Source organism: Alosa alosa, chromosome 1, assembly GCF_017589495.1.
Source record: "Alosa alosa isolate M-15738 ecotype Scorff River chromosome 1, AALO_Geno_1.1, whole genome shotgun sequence".
Taxonomy (NCBI): domain Eukaryota; kingdom Metazoa; phylum Chordata; class Actinopteri; order Clupeiformes; family Clupeidae; genus Alosa; species Alosa alosa.
Genome location: NC_063189.1, coordinates 43,020,576 through 43,043,262, shown reverse-complemented (window position 1 = coordinate 43,043,262; position 22,687 = coordinate 43,020,576). Strand labels below are relative to the sequence as shown.

Genomic DNA, 22,687 nt, shown 5'->3' with positions numbered 1-22,687 from the left:
GTTGCTTGCAGCTCATGTAAGACTGTGCCAGTATGGCCAAGCTCAACCTCAAAAACATGGAGAGCATGACCTGAGTGGCAGGGCATGCAGTGATGACTGAGCACAATGGGCAGCAGCGCAGGCTGGTCAGTCATGAAGGGCCTCTGCTGTCTTCTGTCACTACACATGCCTCCAGTCTGACTCACCTCTGGGACGTCCTGCCTCACGTCACCAGCCGAGCTAAGAGGCTGCTCCTGATTCCCAAAACAAAATAGTTTGTTTATGGGGTCAGAATAAGTACACAGTGGACCATGGGCTCGCCCTTTTCTGAATTTCACACATTTGCTGCACAAAGAGGACCCAGCTACAACCAGGCCCTGGGGCAACAACTCTGACTGCCACAACTCTCCCCATCAGCCCACCCCCAGTGCTCCACCAGGTACTCAGTTTCCAAATATTACTTCAGTGTTGGTTATTTGGCCATAATGTCATATGTGACACAACAGACTTTTAAAAGCATGTTACAAGGCTGTTAATTCATGTTTATATTATCTCAGTGATATTGACCTTGACAGAAAGCAAATGACACAGACATAATGTTCACCTCAACTTCACATTGTGTTTATTCAGGTGAACACCTCAATACTGGATTGTGGAGGATGTTTGTAACAGATACAGATATCACTCGCTTCTCACTTGAGCTGGAAAAGCTTTAGGGGAGGATGAGGAGCCGCCTCGATCACACTGGCATGCTACTACAACCACTCTGGTCCGTGACGGTCATGTTGTCCGTCTTGATGCCATGGGAATGAAGCTTGTCCTTCAGCTCTGTGATGATGTCTGCAGGGAGGGAGCGAGTCCTGCCCATGATCCAGGCGAACTCCACGTAGGACTGCTCACTGATGTTGGTACAGGAGTACACCAGAACATAGCTGTCATAGTCGGTAGCGAGCACCCAGTAAGGCCTCGGACGTGGACCTGAAAAGATGTGATTATAATTCCTGATTCTATGCAGTATCACTTTACTTAAGTGTGTGCCTTTACCAGGGGCGCCACTAGGATAGAAAGACTTAGCTCCCAGAGTTGTAATGCATGCACTGAAACATTTTCATCACACCTTTAAAGGGCTTCAATGAATTGAAGGATATACTGGTACAATAGCATTAACAGGGACACCATGTATAACAACAGTCTGCAAGTGACTAATATTGTGTGTTGCCAGTGGCACCCCCAGAACATTTTAACAGGAATGGCCAGATGAGACGTTTGCTGTCGCCACCCCCCATGTCATAAACTGTTGTGAGTTAGGTATTTAAATTAATAGTAAACACGGTAAAATATAACATATTAGTTTTTTGAGGGTTAGGGTTTTCAGTGGAATTTTCACTATTAAGCTCTTATCGTGATCATTGTGGGCCATCTATGAAGAATTTGATTCCAAAACCCTATCCTCCTTTGTAATGCATTTCCGTTCATCCTTTTTATTATTATTTTGTTTTCCAAGTAATTCATTTGCTTTTGGAGCTAATGTAATTAGGTCATTGTTATTTGATTTATCTTTACTCAATCAAAACAACACAACTGCATGCCTATTGATATGAGCTGAAATACACATTTATACACCTTTTGAAAAAGAGCTCTTCATATGCTAGGCTATATCGTTTTCAAGACAGTATAGGCTATCATGCTTGCATATCTTATGTCAGCCTTCAAGTAATAATACTTCTCATGAATGTTTTGCATTCATGTCACCTGAAGTATGCCTGAAGAAATATCTATTTAAAAAGCACAGTTGATCTGCATGCCATGAGCAACTTTTGATTCTTTGATATGGAAACTGTGGAAAAGATCGGGTGTTCTTTTCCTGTCTCACCTCCGTGTTCTCCGAGGTCTACTACGCACCTCCCTGAACTATGAAACACCGTTCATTCATTCATTAATTCACTGATATGCGCAAATAGCGCGCTGGTCGCGTCTCCCCTTCGCATACATACACACTCGCATACATACACACACGCACACACACAATGTTACTGATTAACACTTCTGTGTTCCATCTCCCCGTTTGCTACAATGTAGGATCCCATTGCAGTGAAACCGTGTGCATAGTTGTGCTGTTCTGTAACATACATACTCACTTACTGATACCGACACTTTCTTTCACTGTTGCGTTTCTCCCGCCGTCTTCCGCATTCGTGATTGTCAAACAAGAGCGCACTATGCGCCAGTACTATTTAAAAGACTGTTCAGTGACGGATTGGGACTAAAAAAAGGCCCTGGACTTCCTTCCAAATAGGCCCACATATGCAGTACACACACACACACACACACACACATCCTTGCTGTCTCATACTTTGCCAGTCAAGGTATCACATTCACAAATAGGTCACATTTTACAAAAATACTAATTATTGATTGGGTGCTGCTGGAGAATGTGGGCCCCATGTGATAAAATACTTTTGGGCCTCCCAAATGCTAGGGGGGTTCGGGGGCATGATCCTTTGTGACGGAAATGTAAAAAAAATAACGCACAGATTGCTAGTCTGTCCCTGATCCACGTTAATTTACTCACAAACTGTTTATCGCAACCGCTATCCGCTAATATTATTGGAAAGCTCCGGCTCCGCTCTTTTGCATATCTGTGTGATTTATGTGTGATAAGTACTCTGTGAGAAATTCAGCAGAGAATAATGGGTGTGAATTTGGACACGTTGCTATATTTTTTCATGGGGGGGGGGCTTTTGATCATCTTGTGGTGCCCCCACCCAAAATAGGCCTAATGACGCCCCTGGCCTTCACATATTCCTTTGGGAAACGTATGTGTTTATTTTTTCAGTTGTAATTGTGTAAAATGTGTCGGTGGTATGTATTTACTTCCAGTGAAGGTCACTTCCAGCTTGGCAGGGTCACTCAGATCTGCCACACGAGCTGTTCCCCTGGTGTTGGCGATTTCTCCATCAGGCCTGTCAACAGCACAATGGGATTACACTGAGACAGTCAAACTCAGAGGGAGGCTGCAGAAGTTATCCCAGACATGCTGGTGGAGGGATTCTGCAGGACTCCCACTGAACCAGTGGATGTTACACACACAGATGCGCGCGCACGCACACACAGACACTCACAGACACACACACACACACACGCACACACACACCTCACAGACTGTTTGCTCCATTTAAAACAAACATACCATATAACTACTGAACTCTTTGTAACTTGCACAGAATTTACACAGATACCTTTTAAAAACATTCAGAGTAATTATTTCTCTTTCTTTCTTTATCATTCTGTTTATTTTAAATGATCTTAACTCAGGCACCAGATCTAACTGTATTAGTGTGTTGCAGCTACACTCTAAAAAATGCTGGGTTGAAAACAACCCAAACTAGGTTGTTTTCAACCCAGCCGCTGAGTAAAATGGGGTCCAACACAGCATTGGGTTATCTTAACCAAGCAAATTGGGTTACTAAATTTAACCCAACAACTGGGTTGAAATTTAACCAATATGTTGGGTTATGTTGACACCACTGTTTAGTTAAAGTTACGTAATGTTTGGGTTATGTAACCAAATCTCCAAAAACTACTGGTTACCTCAGGTAAGAGTTCTGAGCAGAGCCTAGATACCGGGGCCAGCTCTAAAAGCAAATGAGCTGTACTGATCATGATCTTCATTTCCAGGTGATAGCTGAACAATGCAGGCTCTACAGGTGCTGTCTCTGGTCCTACTCTCTGCCCTGGTGGCCAACGCCCAGGTCCTCCATCCAGGAAGATGCCCTGTTCCTCCAGTCAAGGAGAACTTTGATGTCACCAGTGTAAGTATCGCTGAACTTTGATGTCACCAGTGTAAGTATCGCATGAACCATTACCAGTGAATTATATTGACAGACATAAAAATCCACCAGGAGACAAATTATTAGTGCAACACACTCGGAAACCATGACCACCTAATATTACAGAGTTGTTTTAAACATAATACCAGTAATAGCCTACAAAACGTGCGTTTATGTCAGATGAGCTTGATAACACTAACATTACCATTAGCTTAACATTAGGCTGACAAACATAAGTTCAGCAGTGCTAACGTTAGCTAGCTATCGTAACTCCCCCTATTTCCACCGGTCCCGTATTTCCACCGTCTTGCGTGTATGTGTCACTTAATATCCATTTCTATACAAACCAAGACAGCGGACTCCTTATAGAAACGCAAACCACCCACAACATAGGTGTATCTAAATTAGCTATGTACCAAAAATGACATTTTACCGTGACTCGAGGAGCTGTAAAGAGTGTTGTAAGGCTGCGTGTACACAACCGCTTGGAGCTCCAGTGGAATTTTAATTTCACGACGAGAATTCTCGGTCTAACCGTCCATGTACCGTTGAACGGTGTGTAAATAGGCGACCCATCAGGCCAGCACTATAACTCCGGCGTGGTAAACAAAAATCGGATATTTCAGGCAGTAAATGCTCCCGTTAAGAACCAAACCAGATTTTGTTCAAATCTACAAACTATGGCTACTGAAAAATGTAAGGTTCATTTAGTAAATGTTATTTTGAAGTGTTAAAAAACATCGTTGTTTTAGAATTTCTGAACAAAAGTGGTGATAATTGGGGGTGTTACGATAATGTTAACACATAACACAGTTAGTGAATCCAAGTTAATGTTACCACCAATAACCACCCAGTAGGTTACATGGCTATAATATGAGGCTACCCTGAATGATTTAATAAGATGTTGTTTGGGATGATTATTATCGTAAGTTACGTGTTGTGAAGAGACTACTTCGACTGTGTTAGCTAGTTGACAAACGTTAGCCACGAAGCATATTTAATTAGCATAAAGTTTCCAAGTCTGCTAATGTTACCTACCAGCTGCTGGTATGCTAATTGTAGTTCTATGTAAAAGTTTGTTTTGTTTCTGTTCAACAGTTCCTACCCAGTGAATACAGAACTATGTTTTTATGAGTCTGTACTTAATAGTAGATTTAGTAGGTAGTAGATTTAACATTAACAATAGCTAATATTAGCTGGAATGACACCTGCTAACCTGCTTGAAGCTGAACGAAATGGAAGGCAGAATATTCCTTGATATCACAAAGGGTATGTCTCTGGGTGGACTTTTAAAATCCGTCTGGATAAAAATAAATAAATAAAAGCAGATACATACCTTCCGAAATCACCTGATTTCCATTGCATTTTGACAGCTGCTGGACTTGACGGTTGAAAGAATATGCCTGCCTGCCTGCCTGACGATTTTTTTTCTCAACCTTCAAATAACTATGCAGTGTTGAAGTCACCCTGGTGCTGGGTAGTGTACTCCACGTCAGTTGGGGGACAGGAGGGAGCACAGCCCTAAACTATCAACCCAGCAGTGATAAACTATCAACCCAGCAAGCTGGGTTACAGAAATGACCCAATATGAGTAAAAAACAACCAAACAAAATGACCCAACAGCCTCAACCCAGCGTTTGGGTTGAAAAAACAACCCAGCATTTTTTAGAGTGTATTAACTGTTTGTCCACCCATGCTGGTCCTGAGAAACGTATGATTTTGTTCCATGGTAAGTTTTCACAGAAGAACATAAACTTGAACTTAAAACTCCACTTGAACACACTCCACTTACAGAAGACCCTGGTTGAGGACCTTGACCAGTCCGTCACTCTGGAGGGTGTAGGTTGCCTGGCTACACTTTCCCTTTTGAAACACAGCTGGAAGCTTCTGGATGCCATACCACCTGCCCGAATACTACAGTACAAAGGTAGCAGAGCAGAGTCACTAATAAAGATGGCAGTTGAACCATGGCAGTTGGGCTTGGTGTACCGAGTGAAGAAAAAGCATTACTCACCTTGGCTATGTTAAAGTCCTGCTGGACAGGAGGTACTGGGCACCGGCCCTCCCAGAAGGACTGGGCACCAACCCCCAGGGTAACACAGAGGGTCAACAACAGCACCCGCACAGCTTGCATGCTCTCTGCCTTGACACGAGAACACACAGGTAGACTGCACCGGATACAGGCGTAAATGAACTCTGGCTGGCTGGTTTGGTATGGTTTGGTCTCATGTGCGAGGCATATTATAAAATTAGCACTGAATCAATAAATAAGTCAGAAAAAAAATCCATGCTTGTTAATACATCTAATATTAGAGTTAAATAACGTAGGAAAGATATCAATAAACACTTAACAAATAGAGACTTTGCGCATCTTCCCTGCATGAATTAATTACGGGCCTATGTAATACATAGCATTAATATTTAACACATAATATTAGTAGAAAATATCAATGGTAACAGTAAAGCTACCAGTCAGTCTCTATATCTTTCAAATGGCGCATATAAACTTTACCTGTCTGGCTATAGAACTTGCTCTACCTCAGCTCTAAAGGTAGTGATAGAAAGCCCAAGGTCTTAGAAGCTTATATAGCATATAAGACTTACATAATCATGGAAAAAATACATGGTTCATGGTTCCTTATGAGAAATGTGGAATACATCTCCATAAGTGAACAGCTGCAGCATTCACAAGTAAGGGGGCCATTAGGGGACCACAGTCCCACACACGTGCACAGGTGATAGTCAGAGGTTGCATCACCTCTGCATATATGTGGGAATAAAACCACACCCACTGAAAGGCCTCCATTTGATGAGACCTTGCACCTGAACTCTCCATGACTGCTCACTGGACCAATAGGGGGTCAGCGTGATGGGGGTGTCTGATATGTTGAGTAATATTTAAGATTAAATATGTTAAGATTAGAATCTCTTCCCTTCACTATTTCAAGCTACTTGATAACCCTCAAAGAGTGCATGAGGTCACCACTCAAAAAAAGTGTTTGAACTGGGGCCATGTTAAGGGAAAGCTGCAGATGTGTTTGAAGAATGTATGTTATGAACTAGAGCCATGTTAAGGGAAAAATACAGATGTGCTAGAATATATGAACCTTTTTTGTCCAATAGTCTGAAGTTTACACATTTTACACAGATACACAGATATACATATCCCCAGAAAGAACAGCTTACAGTTCCTCAAAAGCAGTCAAATACGTCTGTTAACTTTGTACACATTTAGGTTTTGCATATGATGCATGACCTGTAAACAAACAGGCCAGTATAAAGGTAAGTTGAATAAGTTTTAATCACATTTCTGGTAAAATGTTTTCTCTTGCTGAGGACATGAAGCTTGGGGTATATAATAATGTATTCATATTTATGGAACAGATGCAAATTAGTCTGCAATATGTAATAGATGTAATATAAGGGACATGATAAAACTCAAAATAGATACAAATCCTGTATGTGTATTGAATTATGCTATTTAATAGTCAAATCAATTAACAATTATAGCGATTATAAATTGTATTTCAATTGCAACAGTTTACATTTTCCCAGCCAATTGCAATACTAACAAATTACCAATTGTGTTGTGATCTGCCCATATTCCTATGGACACTTTAGTATCTGCAGGGTATTTGTGATTAACAGATATTTACCAATTACTACAGGAAAGCTTTTATGTAGGCCTGTGCATTAATATGCCATAATAGACCGATGTTATTGACTGGCCCACATCAATGAGCATGAGTTTCACCCAAGGTTGATCAACAAGGTTGAGCAACCCCCCTAACCCCCTGCACCCCACACACATACACACACACACACACACACACACACACACTGTAAACATCAGTTTTGTTAGCACAGGTGCTCCTTCAGATATTACTTTCCAAAACATATTTCTTAGAGTTGCAGGGCTGTGTTCCTTATTAGGAGGAGTGGGTCTGAGCATGAGCTATAAATGTGCATCCTTGGGTGTCAGTCATCACTTAGAACAAGCTGAACACCTCAGGTAAGCGTTCTGAGCAGAGCCTAGATACCGGGGCCAGCTCTAAAAGCAAATGAGCTGTACTGATCATGATCTTCATTTCCAGGTGATAGCTGAACAATGCAGGCTCTACAGGTGCTGTCTCTGGTCCTACTCTCTGCCCTGGTGGCCAACGCCCAGGTCCTCCATCCAGGAAGATGCCCTGTTCCTCCAGTCAAGGAGAACTTTGATGTCACCAGTGTAAGTATCGCTGACATGCAATGCATGCCGTTCAAAGCAAAAGTGAAAGAAAAGGTTGAAGTATTATGTTTTAATACTAGTTCATATTATGATAATTATCATTCCATTTGAACAACGTATGTTCATATGTTCCTTTTTTCTTCTTTGAAAGAATATTAACTTGATAGGAAAAATGAAACAAATACAACAGCGCAGACAGGACAGAGCAACACCATGCCTTAGATTTCCCAGTAATGTGTAAAAAGTGCACCTGCCAGCTTTGAGGCTGAATGTTTTGTACTGCCGTTTGCAGTACATGGGCCGGTGGTATGAGATCCAGAAGCTCCCCTCCATCTTCCAGAAAGGCGAGTGTGGCCAGGCCACCTACACCCTGGGTGATGGGGTTGTGCAGGTCCTGAACGCTGAGCTGCTGTAAGAACTGTTCCTAATCTCCCTCTCTCTTAACAGCTAAGTACATGGTGTGCGCAGCTGACTTACTGTGTGTGACTGTAAAATGGTTTGCAGTGCCAGATAGCTTACCTGTTGTCAACATCTCACTCAGCAGTATTTGTGTTGCTTTGTGGTTGGATCAGGGCTGATGGCACTGTCAGTGATATTGAGGGCTATGCCGAGGTCGTGGATCCTGCTCAGCCCGCCAAGCTGGCCGTTACTTTCTTCCCAGGTAAACACTGATTTGCATCTCCAATCCAAGACTCTTAAGCAAAACCTTAACCACATCTCTCAGACGAAACCTTAATTCAAATCTGCTGCTGAACATGTTGAAGGGCAGTGTCATTGAAACCTTTTAAAAAATATTCTAATTAATCACATTTAGCAGCACCAGCTGTGTTCCAGATAGGCTAGTGTTTACCTATTAGGTCAATATTACAGTTAGGTTAGATATCAGGTGTGGAAAGTCAGTGTCTCTCAACACCTCATTTCAACGTCCCACAGGATCCCCTCCTGGTCCTTACTGGGTCCTGGACACTGACTATGACAACTACGCCCTTGTCTACGGCTGCCAGAACTACGGCGGTCTGTTCTACGCTGACTTCGCCTGGATCCTGAGCCGTTCCCGCTCCCTCCCCAAGGAGACCATTGAGCAACTGCACAACACGCTGACCTCCAACAGCATCATGATCAACAAGATGACCACCACTAACCACAGCATCTGTGACTCCATGCCTCAGTAAGGCAATGGCGTGTAAAAACCATAAAACCAGATGAAGGGTTGTTCTCTCTTGTGCTTTACCTCATTGTGCACCTTCTGTAAAGAGCATAATGTTGAGTAGGCCTATGCTACATGTCTAGATCATTGGTCATGAAATAAGCATTCAACCTCTCTCACTTTCTGAACAATGTCAATAATATTCAAATCATGAAGTTTAGAATCTTAACAAACTTATTGTTCCTGTCATTTGTCACTGTTCCTGAGCATCAGAAATGATATTGTCGCTTGTCAGACATTGTTAAGGCTTGTTTCGTGGGTGTCTATTCAACTCTCTTGCTGTAAATTACTTCAAATTACAGCGTTTTGTTTGGCTGGTGTTATACAAATAAAGAGTTGATTTATGCAAAACTAGGAATGGTGTCTGTTATGTTGTATTTATGTTTTTTCCTTGGTTATGCTGGTTCCTGTTTTAGCTGCCTACCAGCAGCACGTGACTGATATACAGTACATTCAAGAGTATAAATACTATGTCCCATAAGCATCCCCATGCCATGTTTTTCTACAAGCATTTGCATTTCATTTCGATCTTGTGTTCTGGAATTAGCCTGTGTGTGGCAGGATTATCATGTTGTCATCTCCTGAGAAACTGCAGCAGAATCGGGAGAATTTATAGATGCAGCCATTTTCAGGTTAAACCCATGTTTATCCCTTTGCCCCACTCTGACTCCATAATGCAGAACGCAAGCAAGCCGGTCAGAAATCCCAGCTAAAAAGCTTACTCAGGCAGATTCCCAAATTAGGGGTTTAGATGTCTTAAATCGCTACTAACTTAATTCGTAAGCATATTATTAGAGATTCCTCTCTTTTTTGATGTGGGCATCCCACTTGTTTGATGAGCCAGATGGCACAAACACAAACAACAATGAATTATTGTAACACAACAATGCATAATAAACATTTGAAATAATTTGCTATTATCAGGTTTAGAAACTATTGGTAAATGACTATACTGTAGAGTTTGTAAAGAAATGTAATGTAATGCAATGATTTTGTAATATTATGTATTTATTTTGTACTGCTAGATTTTAACTAGAAAAGCATTTCCTGAAGGAAATACAGTGCATGAAAATGCAAAAAATATGATGTAAAATATCATACAGAGTAAAAACAAACTATATTGGTTGCTAGGTAGATGAGGTTTAATATAGTTGGAATGACTGAACAGTTAAATAGGTGGATAGTTTATATAGTTAAATGATTTGCTTGGTAGATAAGGTTTAATATAGTTGGAATGATTGAACGGTTAAATAGGTGGATAATTTAAATGGTTAAATTATTTAGGTAGATAATTGACGATAACTGACAGTTGGAATGGCTCTAAAGTTTGCTAGCAGTTATGCTAACTATGTTATCAAAGATAATAATGTTAACCAAGTTACTTAACTTAGTTAACTTAGCTAATGTTTTCATTTTTAGTAGTTATGCTAACTAGCACTATGTTAACCATGTGACTTAGCTAACCTAGCTAATCATTTTTAGTAGGTATGCTAACTAGCATGCTAACATGTTAAGTATGCTTACCATGTGACTTAGCTAACTTAGCTAATCGTTTTTAGTAGGTATGCTAACTATTCTAACTAGCATGCTAACATGCTAACTATGTTAACCATGTGACTTAGCTAACCTAGCTAATAATTTTTAAAATTATGCTAACTATGCTAACTAACATGCTAGCATGCTAACTATGCTAACCATGTTACTTAGCTAACTTAGCTAATCAGTTTTAACAGTTTTAACCACCACTAAAGCCCTATGAAACAATATCAAATAACATAGCGTCGCTACATCTTGGGCATATAGGTGAACACAAAATATATGAGGGCTTATTTTATAGTGTTATACTCCTTCATTAAACAGGCGCTCCTCCGAAATTTGGTGCAAAGCTTGTGCAAATCGTATCAATAGGCTGGCAGTTGAGTTAACGGCAGTAGACAAAATCAGGGGACAGTGTAGGCTAGGCTTAGCCTGACGAGCCAGACCCACATTTGCTGCCGCTAGGGTGCGTCTAGATTTCTAGGCTAGGCTAGGCTACAACTAACACTCACATTCCTCCCCTTAGTTTCAATGAGTTCGAAGTACTAGGCTACCTCCATCCCTCAGAAGTTAGCGTTGGCTGCGTCTCGCTTGCTATGATTGCACTTCATGCTACCAGCCTCTGTCACGTAGGCTGCTGTGTGGTGCTTGTGCCTATTGCGCAAGCGCCCAACTGAGAAAGCAGCGTCGCTGTCAAATCTGTTCCTGGGAAAAGTAACGTTGCGCCGATATGAAAAAGGAACTACGTTACGTTACCAAATTTTCAGTAGTAACACGTTACCCTACTTTTTACTCAAAAAAGTAGTTACATTACTGTAACTCGTTACTTTGTAACTCGTTACACACAACACTGATGTCCAACTATTTCTCCTTTAAAAACATTAAAAGGGCAGGCTATTTAATTGACAGGTATGATATTTCAGGTAATATCAATTAAATTGCAGTTGTGGTGTTTTGATTGAGTAAAGATAAATCAACAGTAGAACTGTAATTGGGTATTGTTATTTGATTTATCTTTACTCAATCAAAACACCACAACTGTGATTTAATTGATATTACCTGAAATACACAATCAGAATACAGAAGCCTGCCATTTATACCATATACCTTTATACCATATATATATATATATGGTATAAAGTGAACTTTAAATTGAGTAATGTGTGAGCTTGTGTGAGTGTGTGAGAGAGAGTGCGTGTATAAGTGTGTGTGTGTGTGTGTGTGTGTGTGTGTTTGTGTGTGTGGGTGTGTGAGAGAGACAATAATTCATTAAGGTGATATTGACTGCTGTGACACGGAGCGTGGCCGTCTCTGCAGGAGGTGACTGGTCCGTGGCAGACATACTCCACGGTCTGATAAACTAAGTGTCTGACACAGGTCAAAACACCCATATCCCACCAGGCCTCCGCACACCTACCCCTAGACTAATTCCGCTGATCCCCACAGAATTAAAAATATATAATTCCTTGAATTGCTGGACATACACTAAGAAGTTGGTGAGCACAAACTGACAGATTAACAAGTCTGAGAAGATGATCCTCACAACACATTAAGCAGCATATTTGTTAAATGACTAGGTATCTAGTATAACACTGACATTTCGGGGAACAATAAGCTAAAAAAAGCCGATAAACAAAAACAAACCTGTCCCCTGGAAAACAAACCCCCCACTCTGTTCTGCTCCGCGTCCCGGCTCCCTCTGAGCACCACATGCTACTGGAAGAGGAAGTTGGGCTTTTAGGTGTCTTACCCACGGCCTTAAAAGTGCTAACAAGGGATTAGTGAGGTAAATGTTGAAAGAGGTTTAGCCCCAATGCTTAGGCAGTGCTCTTAATTACAATTCAAGGCAGAGTCCGGCACACCAGTGTAGGGAGAGATCATCGTGATGTCAGGGAAGGGAGGGCTTAACACAGGAGATAAAGCCAGCTAATGGAGATAGAATGAAACTGTATTTAAAGGTCTTTTTTAGTTAAGACAGCCTGTTGGCACGGGAGTGTGTGAGGGAGTTGCTCTACTGCTAGCGTGGTTTGGTGTTCAGTTTGCCAGTTGGCTGTGTTGGTGCCGAGGCAGAAGAACCTCAGTGCTAGAGGAGGGCACTGGTTGGGGTGTGAGTTGTGGGCCTTGTCTGAAGATCTACAACGGGCTGGTTGTTGTTGTTTTTTTAGTTGTTTGGGTTATTGTTGGAGTACCTTTGCTCTGCCTGGTCAGAAGAGTTCAGGCGCTTGCTCAAATCCCTGGCAGAAATTCCAAGGTGAGTTCCTCTCTCACATGCGTGTCTTTTTATATAATACTGTTGGCTATTTTGGCTTTACTGCTGTCTGCAATACCTATTTTTCCTTCTTGTATCTTTTTTGTCTGAATTTCTATTTAGTCAATAAGTGTGTATAATTTTCACGGTCTGTTTGTATATTCTATCTTAGATGCAATGTTCTCATTTATGTTTTAGTTTGCATAAAAATATGTGCATGATACAGCCAGCTATTCATAAATGTTTGATACTGCCTTGGACACACATAGAATGATTCAATGTGCTATAAACGTTTACCGCAGTAGGAATTTAACGCATAACAACAAATAATAAAATAATATGTGTGAATTTGGCTAAACACTATTTTTATTCTTAACTTATTGTGGTTATGGGCAAACTGTGGGACACATAATAATTATTGCTTTTTATTTCCATGTCAAATCCTTGCCCTTTATTGCTTAAGTAGGCAAGACAAAATTTGTCTAACTATTTAATAGGTTTCAACTACCATGCAGTTGTGTGTATTCTCAAAGATAGTGTGTGTGGAAGACTGCCATGTGCAGCATAGCTACAGGGACCAGACAGTGATAATATCCTGTCTGATATGACCTCCGCAAATGTACAGCTTAATGCAAGTCGTCAGCAATTTTCCTTTAATTCATTCCTGATAATGAGATTAGTGGGCTGCAAATCCAGCCACTCTGAGCCCGGCGCTTAGACAGTGTGTGGCTTCACTTTGTCACATGAACGGCAAAATCTGAACTTGCCATGGACACATGCCAGACTGCCTGCAGCTTACAGACAACTCTTTAGATGTCTGTTCTAGCTGTCGAGATGTCGTTTACAGCAACACAAAGCCCCTGCTGTTACTTGCAGGTGCCGTATACCTGACAAAGATGTAAAGGCCTACTGCTGCACAGTATGTAAGGCTTGATCAGTACAAACAGTAAGATTTATAGATATTATCACAGTGACTGGCTTGTACAGACAGTGGTAGGAGTAAGATTGCATGTGAATATAGCCTAAGTGTGCCTGAGTTAATAAAAAAGCACAACAAACTCATGATAGTGACCACTGATCTTCATCAGTCCACCCACTCCTCCACTCATGCAGAGGCATTTCTGGGCTTTTACATGCATGTTGCTGTCCTGGCAGGTGTTGCCACGGCCACCACATTTTTCCGCCATAAACGGATTGCGCCCCAGAATTATCCCCAAGGTGTTTTTGGGACATCTCAGGGGCTAATGGAGGCTAATAGGATTAGCACTCTGGGTGTATTGTCCAGTATACTTACAGGCAAGGTTTGCTGAGGGTAAAACTCTAAACGCAGGGATTACTTCCCACACATCCCTTTAAAGTGCTGTATAGTCAGGACTTAGCTAATAGGATCCAGGGGAAGAGGGGGGCCCAGGAGGTGGTTGGGGGGTTGGCCAACAGCCGGCCCAGGCCTGGATGCATGCAGGTCAGCAGATGTTCCTGGCCGGCTGCTAGGCTAACAGGGGGATTACCGGCCATGGATTAGTTGGGCTTCTGAGGGAACTTTAGGCGCTATGGCTAATACACAAGGGCAAATCTGGTACTCCCTATGATGGGGAAGGGCGCCTGGCCTAATACTGCGATTGCACACTCAGGGGTGAGAGACTACAGAGTTTGTTGTCAAGCATAATCTGACCCTGTAACCCCAAGCAAAAGCAAACCCCCTGATCATAATTACCAATCACCTGTAACCACAGCCTTCAGCCTAACCATAAAGCTTTGCAATAACTATAAAGCACCTAAACAATCATGCTCAGTATCAACAGTTCATTTGTGGATAAAGAACAGGCATTCTGTAAACAAAAATCAGACAAATAAAAAAAATAGTAACACACATGAACAGTGCCTTTAAACATAATATAAAATCAATATCAAACATTATTAGCTTCATAATTCAGTCTGAAAAAATGTATAGTGTCTGCATACATACTGTGATCCAAATTCAAACCCTCCCATCCAGATCTTCATTGCAAATTGCAATTGCAAATTGGAAATGACAAGGTCCTGGCAAAACTCATCTTAGCACTCCCATGTTGAATTTAAGCACTGTATGACTTACTGTAATCTTTGAGAAAGATTTTACCTGTTTACCTGTTATAGAACACACCCTCAGGACAATTTAAATCAGACCCCCCCTCCCCTCTCGTTCTCTTTCCCTCCCTCTCTCTCTCTCTCTCCCTTCTCATTTCTTGATGTCAAGACGTGTCAGATATGTGTTGTAAGAGATTATGTGTTGAGTGTGGATGCAGTCAGTTGCAATGTCACACCCTCTCCAATGGCTGGACAACAATCCTCAGTTCTGCCCAACGACACGGCGTCGCACTTCTCTGTCTCTTGCACACTGTCTTTTCTCAACTTGACTCTTTGTTCCCTTTACTCAGTTTCAGAACGTGGGGATTTCACACTAAAGGAAAATTAGGACCGAAGGCTGTTGTATAGGAGACACAGCTCCACAAATATAAACGCTCAGGTAAAAATCTGCCTTCTTCAATACAGATCATTGTTTTGACTGTGTGCTGAATGATATGACATAACTTCCTGCTTTCCCATGTCAGTGTACACTAGAAATGAGGAAATCATTCCTTGCCATATTGTTAGTTCACTGTTTTTAGATTAATGGTTTGCTGTGGGTTCAGACCAACATTTTTTCACACAGTAGAACTAATCATTTAAATAATTAACAAAATATCGATAACATATCAAAATATCTTTCCTTTGACTAGTGTTTCACATCTTTTTGCATGCTCTGAAAGGCTCCTCTGAATACTCCCATCTAGAGGTGACTTTGGTTTCCTGTTACACACTAAAAATACCAGTTTTATAATTACGATTATGTTACCAGTACAACCCCTATTCCAAGGTCCATGCTGTTTTATTGAGCACCTGTGGTGTCTGCAGCAAGCATGCATCTGCAGCCCATGTTCTAGATCACAAAGTGAGGTTGAGCAAAGTTGCTGGAACAGCACAACACAGTGCTCCCTAGTGGCAGCTCAGTGTAGCATCAGTTTTTTAATTTCACATATGCCCTCTCCATGTGGTTTGTGTGAACATTGCAGGTAAAAAGATGGTGTACCTGAGCTCGCAGTCTAAGACTACTGGTTGGCATATATTTATTTTTCATTTGCACACAAAGTAATTTGTCGTGTGTGTGTGTGTGTGTGTGTGTGTGTGTGTGTGTGCAGGGAGCCAAGTTGTGTCATGACCCCGCGTGAGCAGCTAAGGAAGATGACAGCACTGGGGGAACAGGGAGCCTTGGATGAGAAGCACTGGTATCGCCTTGTCAACGGCATGTCTGCTGCAGGTGGGTGGAGGGTATTTTCATCCATCTGAAATCCTGTTCTTTAGTTGTCTTACAATAAGGCCCCCACTTATTGGGGGACTTGGGTTGTGCTCAAGCTTTTATTTCCTTAAAAGGGAGTTTTTATATGCCACCTGTGCCTAAGTGCTTATAATCAAGGGGTTCTGGGCTTTGTAAAGTGCTTTGAGACAATTTCAGTTGCTATATCATCCTTGAGTAAATTCAATTCAGTTCAATTCAATGTGTATAGCGACACAGAATGAATATGAGTACGGAGACACTAAAATATTAAAATGTCAATTAGTGTTAATTTCGTCAGACGAGACGAGAGGAAATATGTTCGTCAACAACCTTTTTTTTCATGACTAAGACGAGACGATGACGAGACGGCAGTATTGTCCTGAAACACTGACTAAGACTATCTTAAGATGCATTATTGTTGACGAAAAAAGACGAGACTAAAATGTTTTGCATGAAATAAAAACTAAGATAAAATCTCTCTTCATTTTCGTCTACAAAATGAGAAGACAGAACATCTAGCTGTTATGTTTTCAAAATATTCCGAATGAGTTCATGCGCAACAGCTTTCCTGTAGGCTAGTCTACGTGCTGTTGCTGCAACCCTGTGGCTGCAACACGAAACTACATGGAACAAGAACACTGGAGATTTCTGCAAGAGTTAGCAAGCTAACTATAAGCTTTATGCCACAATGCTACATACCCAGAAGTTGAAGGTTCTCTCATACAAATTAACATCCCCCAGAATGTCCATACGAAAATGTTTATCATGTAATGTCAATTATTTAACTAGTTAGACTGATGATGCAAAGTTTGCTAGCAAGTAAGCTAATATAGAAAGTTAAGCTAGCAGGTTAGCTATGGCTAAGATGGAGAGTCTGATTGGGGAATGTGTTGTGTTTTGGCATATCGCCATCTAGCAAGCCGGAGTAAAACATTAATACTTTGGCCTACAGTGTTTCTCAAACTTTTTTCAGTTTCAGGACCACTAAACTAACCCTAGCTAAAAAAAAAAAAAAAATTAGACCTACTTCAACAGTAGCCTATAATTAGTCTACACAATAGGCCTACTCACTGAACCACTTTGCTTATTGTGTGGATTCATACTGTATGATTTAAACTGGCATATCTTACATAGACAGTGTTGCAGAACTGTTTTTACATACAAGTTGGTTCAATATTGCAAACAACTCATCTATATTATATTTTACCACGCCTGCTTTCGGGACTACTTGGGATAGCTTTATGGACCACCAGTGATCCACGGACAACACTTTGAGAAACACTGGTCTACTTAATATGACAGTGGTCCAGTCAAATCTTTTACTGTCTATGGTCAAATCCCAGCCGAAGCTATAACTGTATAAATCAGAATGAGTAATTATAACAGACGAGTAGCCCTGTGGACACACAATATTGTTGGAAAATTGAGATGTGTGAAACACTATTTGACTCAAATGGTAATCAGAAATAATTAGTTATAAAAAAAAAAGACTAAAATGTGTTGACTAAAACTGACTAAGACTAAGATACCTTTAGTTTTCTTTTGACTAAAACTAGACTAAAATGACCGAGACTTTTAGTCGACTAAAACTTGACTAACAAAAATGATATTTGAATGACTAAATATGACAAAGACTAAAAAGGACATTTCGTCACAAGACTAAGACTAAGACTAAATTAAAAATAGGTGACAAAATTAACACTAATGTCAATTCAATATGATTAGTCACTTTAGACTAAACCTTCTGCCACGTAGCCATAACAACAAGCATCAGTGGGGTACTCTGGGGCCCTCTGAGTGGAAGCTAATGTGCTGTCTGTGTGTGTCTGTGTGTTTCTGTGTGTCGTGTGGCAGAGATGCGGCAAAGACAGGAGCTGATGATGAGGAACCAGATGGCCATGGCGCCCCAGATCCTGGCCCAGGGCCAGCAGAGGCTGCAGGGCGTGCCTGCCCAGTTTGAGCCTCGCTTCATGGAGCGGTGAGTGTCAGTGGCCCGCAGCGGGCACCTCTCTGTCCACCACCCCTCCAATTTAACCAGTCTCTTACAAAGGCTTTGGACTCGACCTCAGGTGCCTCTCTGAGGTGGCTGAGCCGAGCTTTGGTGTAGGATGCTTAAGAGTAATTAGAGAATTACTTGCCACTCAAGCACCCACCCAGACTCACTCTTATCTTCTCCACAGGGAGCTGGTGCCCCCCACTGAGATGGTATCCTCTGACGGCCGCCAAATGCATATGGGTGCCCACCTTGGACCCCCCCTGCAACCCCATTCAGGTGTCATACCTGGCAGAGGATTTCCTGGAGCAGGTAGGCTGGTACTCTTAAATATATATAAATTATCAATGTGCTGTATATCATATTTTTACATAGCAAAATTTGTTATGTGTTAATAGAAATTAGCCAATTTGATCAGTAGCATAAGCAGCAACAGTAATTCATATGAAATTATAATTTGAAGCAGAGACTAAGAACAAAAGTCAAAGTAGCTCATCTCTTTGTGTTTCTCTGGTGGCAGCAGGGTACAGTTTCCTACCGCCAGAGCCAATGGAGACGGTTGCCAGGCGACAGGAGCTCATTCACAAGCAGAACATAGCAAGGTACCTGAATGGAATACAACTTTGCATTTGAACTGCAGCCATCCACCCATGTGGAAAAGATTCACAGTTCACTGTATAGCATGACCTATTTTCCTGATTGAAAAGTTTTTACATGAGAGTTAAAGTGTATGGTCCAGTCAATTTATTCATAGCACATGTAAATAACATGACTTGTAGTAAATAGTAGAACATATATAAAATAACATGATTTAATTGTAGGGTCTAGGTTTATTCTGTGGTCACAATAACAAGAAATCTTGCTGTAAAGCAACAATAAGCATGAAAAATATAGCCCACATGGGACACTAGAATCTGCAATGTGCACTATGTAAGGCCAACCACACAGTGACAACAGGTGGTAATATCAATATTTGCTTTGTAAACATCTTTTTTAGAAGTTTAATGGAAATGGGGTGACTGAAATAATTAATGTTAAAGAATGAATAGCCTACTGAAAACTTCCTCGTCATGTGCTGACCCACTGGTGGAGTTGCATAGCATTAAATCAGCAAGATGTTTTTCCCAGTGATTAAATTAGCATTAGTTTGTGCGAGACGGTTTGCATGCCTTACAAATTAGAGCCCATCATTTTACAGCAGTGTGAAAAGCACACATTATTTTACCTTTAATTCATTACAGTACATTACTGTAGTTGCTGTGAAATATACAGTGACACACTGGCAGCTATTGACCCAGTGAACAGAAAACCAATTACAGCATTCATCAGACTACTGTGAAAAAATGTAACTGTTTATGATTTCCCACAATGCTATTGTGTTTTATAGTGGTATGCTTTAGAAGACTTATCCAATAGTGTACTGTGCATCACGTTTCGATTTCACACAAATTGACACCAGTGTACAATCCAACTGCTGACTTGTGGTCTATGGGTGTTCTCTACTCAGAATGGAGATGAACGCCATCCTGCACCAGAAAGAGCTCGAGAACGCTCAACAGAAGGGCCTCATGAGTATGGAGAACCCCATGATGTACCCAGGCATGCAGGCCAACCCCATGGCATTTAGGGGACGACAGCGTCTCCCGGACGGCCATGACGTCTTCGTCCACCGCACAACCCTGGAGGATCTCCAGGCGAACAGCCTGCTTATGTCCGCCAACCCCTACCCACCGATCAGCAGTCTGCAGAGGGAGAGGAGCCGCCGGGCCGGCCGGAGGGCAGCCAATCACAAGACAGTAGAAAGCAACAGCTCCGGTCCCAAGGGTCCGTCAGAGGACAAGAGCGTGGAGCAGAGTCCAGGAGGGGCCTCAGGGGAGGAGAAGGAGGCGGAGGGGAAGGGCGAGCTGGTCGGGGAGTCCTCCGACAACAAGCCACACCACGTTAAAATGGACACTGAGCTGGCGTCTGGCAATGGTAGGAAGAGCTACAAAGAGGGGGAGCAGGGCCTGAGGAAGACCTGCATCGGTAGCCAAGATGGCTGCTCAGACGTGACCAACTGCAGCTCTGGTGTGGGCGACAAGGACATGCCCAATCCATGCTCTGCATTCCAAGAGAAGTTCCTGTACCCATCAGCCGCCGGGCCCCTCGCAGGTCTGCCCTACATGCTCCCAGTGCCAGGGAATGGCCTCATGCCACCTGGTGAGTTCAGTCCATCTATCAAAATAAACGATGCTGGTAACAGAACAGTAAAATAAATAATAACAATCCTTAATTTACTATTCCAATTATGCATATTATTTTTGGAGGGGCGTATAACACTCAGTCAGAATGAGATCTGTGAAAAGATGGTCATATAACTACTCATAAGGCCAGTGTCCATTTGGTTTACACTTGGTTCATTTTATTGTTTGAATGTAACTTCTTGCATCTTTTACTGCTTTATCATAATGTTACTTACATTGGCATTATTAATTCTACAAAGGTCCTCACAATGTTTTTCTCAATGGAGAAGAGATGTCAACACTTGAAGATATCAGGAAGTGGACTGTTGATGATGTCTACAATTTCATTGTGGAAATACCTAGCTGCTCTGAATATGCACAGGTAATGGTCCATATACTGTACCCATGTCACCAGATCATCTGTGTGTGTGTGTGTGTGTGTGTGTGTGTGTGTGTGTGTGGTGGCGAAGATCTGCAGTAGCCTGATTAATCTTATTCTTGTCTGTTCATGCACTGTACTCATGAATGAAGAGAAATATAGTCATTCTATTAATCTTTATCCAACCCTAATTTGACTGTCATATTTCTTTCAGACGTTTAAAGACCACATGATAGATGGAGAGACATTGCCCCTTATTACAGAGGAACATCTGCTGGACACGTTTGGTATGAAACTGGGACCGGCACTCAAGATAAGAGCACAGGTACAAACCTCAGCATTTTGTCTGCCTTGTTAGATCTTGATGAGTCATGAACACTGAAGTCTTTTTTTATAGATCAGTGACCATGACTTATCATGACAAAATTCCTTTTAAAAGCAATCCACATTGCAGACCTGCACCTATCTTTCACTGTTTGATACTTTTAAAAAAATAACCATAGCCAAAGGCTCTATATAAATAAAGAACTAAATAAATAAATAAATAAGTAACTATGAATGAACTTAATTCTGTGTAGCTGTCTCGGCGAATGGGCAACATGCTGTATATGATGAACATGCCCCTGGCTGCCCCTGCGCTGCACTCCGCGGCAGAGAAGGTCGGTGGAGACCGCTCCTCCGAGATCAGCTCCCCCCTCAACTGCAACAGTGTGGAACTGCTGGGCAGCCCCTGTGCCAGGGACACGGAGACCCTGAAGCCATCCGAGCCCCTCTCAGAGACTGAGAACCCTCCATCACCAGCAAGCAAAACAGCATAGTCAAAAAGGGTGTTGATATAGGTGTTTGTGTGTGTGTGTGTGTGTGTGTGTGTGTGTGTGTGTGTGTGTGTGTGTGTGTGTGTGTGTGTGTGTGTGTGTGTGTGTGTGTGTACATGTTCAAAGCAACACCTTGAGACATTGCCTGGTTTCTTTGTTGACTGTCATTCACAAAAGGGCTTATTTACACCATCTGTCAGATGTGTACAGTATAAAAGCTATTTACACATTCATTTGTAAAACTGGGTTTTTGTAGAGGGTGATGACCCAACATGCTTCAGTGACAAGGGACTCATTGTCACTATGTCAAGCTATTGCAGGCAATGTCTTGACTCAAGACTCCATTCACCATGTCATTAAATTCCTGATAATGTGATGGATGGATTGCTGTAGATTTGTTTAGTTTATACTTTCATATTGATTGCATTTGGATTTGTAAATGTTTAATTTAGGCCTTTGCAACAAGACTGTATGCCTACATTATTTTACACACTGAAAATAAAGGTTTCAATTATAATTTCAATTCTTAAGCATTTCAAAAGACATCATCAAGACATGATGAATCCTATACATTCTACCACACGAATAACACCTAGGCTTATACAATATGCCTACACCAGTATCCTAAGCTGGGTAGGCCTAATAATAAGTAGCTGGCAATCGTGGCCTTAGGGCTTCGGGCTTGGAAACGGAGGGTTGCCGGTTCGATCACCGACCAGTGGGAACCGCTGAAGTGCCCTTGGCAAGGCACCTAATCCCTCACTGCTCCCCGTGCGCTGCTGTAACAAGGCAGCTCACTGCTCCGGGTTAGTGCTTCACCTCTCTGTGTGTTCACTAATTCACGGATGGGATAAATGCAAAGCCCAAATTCCTTGTATACGCAAGTAGGTTATAC

At 41.8% G+C, this 22,687-nt stretch overlaps 3 protein-coding genes across 8 annotated transcripts; 2 read left to right on the top strand and 1 right to left on the bottom strand.

Moving 5' to 3' along the window:
- Window positions 1–578: 578 nt before the first annotated feature.
- On the bottom strand, window positions 579–7,168 carry LOC125293395 (apolipoprotein D-like). 3 transcript variants are annotated; one of them, XM_048241289.1, is made up of 5 exons: window positions 6,322–6,352; window positions 5,824–5,977; window positions 5,602–5,723; window positions 2,854–2,942; window positions 579–957 (listed from the first exon to the last, which is right to left on the bottom strand). In XM_048241289.1, the coding sequence occupies exons 2-5, from the start codon at window positions 5,941–5,943 to the stop codon at window positions 719–721; spliced, it is 570 nt and encodes a 189-aa protein (XP_048097246.1). In that variant the 5' UTR covers window positions 5,944–5,977; window positions 6,322–6,352; the 3' UTR covers window positions 579–718. The 3 variants fall into 3 exon arrangements, 2 of the variants coding, with proteins under 2 accessions (XP_048097246.1, XP_048097238.1); XM_048241281.1 differs by having other exon boundaries at window positions 5,824–7,168; XR_007193358.1 differs by lacking the exons at window positions 5,602–5,723; window positions 5,824–5,977; window positions 6,322–6,352 and adding an exon at window positions 3,571–4,108 and having other exon boundaries at window positions 905–957.
- apoda.2 (apolipoprotein Da, duplicate 2) lies at window positions 3,804–9,598 on the top strand. Of its 2 annotated transcripts, none has more exons than XM_048241313.1 (5): window positions 3,804–3,822; window positions 7,904–8,037; window positions 8,330–8,448; window positions 8,610–8,698; window positions 8,971–9,598. In XM_048241313.1, the coding sequence occupies exons 2-5, from the start codon at window positions 7,918–7,920 to the stop codon at window positions 9,207–9,209; spliced, it is 567 nt and encodes a 188-aa protein (XP_048097270.1). In that variant the 5' UTR covers window positions 3,804–3,822; window positions 7,904–7,917; the 3' UTR covers window positions 9,210–9,598. The 2 variants fall into 2 exon arrangements, with proteins under 2 accessions (XP_048097270.1, XP_048097260.1); XM_048241303.1 differs by lacking the exon at window positions 3,804–3,822 and adding an exon at window positions 7,749–7,821.
- Window positions 9,599–12,642: 3,044 nt separating this feature from the next.
- Window positions 12,643–22,312, top strand: samd7 (sterile alpha motif domain containing 7). 3 transcript variants are annotated; one of them, XM_048253925.1, is made up of 10 exons: window positions 12,643–13,031; window positions 15,446–15,534; window positions 16,247–16,365; window positions 18,238–18,361; window positions 18,564–18,688; window positions 18,900–18,978; window positions 19,884–20,575; window positions 20,859–20,980; window positions 21,192–21,302; window positions 21,556–22,312. In XM_048253925.1, exons 3-10 carry the CDS (start codon window positions 16,263–16,265, stop codon window positions 21,793–21,795), a joined length of 1,596 nt encoding a protein of 531 aa, XP_048109882.1. In that variant the 5' UTR covers window positions 12,643–13,031; window positions 15,446–15,534; window positions 16,247–16,262; the 3' UTR covers window positions 21,796–22,312. The 3 variants fall into 3 exon arrangements, with proteins under 3 accessions (XP_048109882.1, XP_048109889.1, XP_048109873.1); XM_048253932.1 differs by having other exon boundaries at window positions 18,897–18,978; window positions 20,889–20,980; XM_048253916.1 differs by having other exon boundaries at window positions 18,897–18,978.
- The last annotated feature ends 375 nt before the right edge of the window (window positions 22,313–22,687 follow it).

What these genes read in the sequence shown, in the direction of transcription:
- LOC125293395 (XM_048241281.1), bottom strand. Translation starts at nt 5,943, where the DNA reads ATGCAAGCTGTGCGGGTGCTGTTGTTGACCCTCTGTGTTACCCTGGGG. An exon ending in AGGACTTTAACATAGCCAAG is followed by an intron (nt 5,724 to 5,823) that starts GTGAGTAATGCT and finishes TTTGTACTGTAG; the next exon opens with TATTCGGGCAGGTGGTATGG. An exon ending in GTCCTCAACCAGGGTCTTCT is followed by an intron (nt 2,943 to 5,601) that starts GTAAGTGGAGTG and finishes TGCTGTTGACAG; the next exon opens with GCCTGATGGAGAAATCGCCA.
- apoda.2 (XM_048241313.1), top strand. Translation starts at nt 7,918, where the DNA reads ATGCAGGCTCTACAGGTGCTGTCTCTGGTCCTACTCTCTGCCCTGGTG. An exon ending in AGAACTTTGATGTCACCAGT is followed by an intron (nt 8,038 to 8,329) that starts GTAAGTATCGCT and finishes TGCCGTTTGCAG; the next exon opens with TACATGGGCCGGTGGTATGA. An exon ending in GTCCTGAACGCTGAGCTGCT is followed by an intron (nt 8,449 to 8,609) that starts GTAAGAACTGTT and finishes TGGTTGGATCAG; the next exon opens with GGCTGATGGCACTGTCAGTG.
- samd7 (XM_048253916.1), top strand. Translation starts at nt 16,263, where the DNA reads ATGACCCCGCGTGAGCAGCTAAGGAAGATGACAGCACTGGGGGAACAG. An exon ending in CAACGGCATGTCTGCTGCAG is followed by an intron (nt 16,366 to 18,237) that starts GTGGGTGGAGGG and finishes GTCGTGTGGCAG; the next exon opens with AGATGCGGCAAAGACAGGAG. An exon ending in CAGAGGATTTCCTGGAGCAG is followed by an intron (nt 18,689 to 18,896) that starts GTAGGCTGGTAC and finishes CTCTGGTGGCAG; the next exon opens with CAGGGTACAGTTTCCTACCG.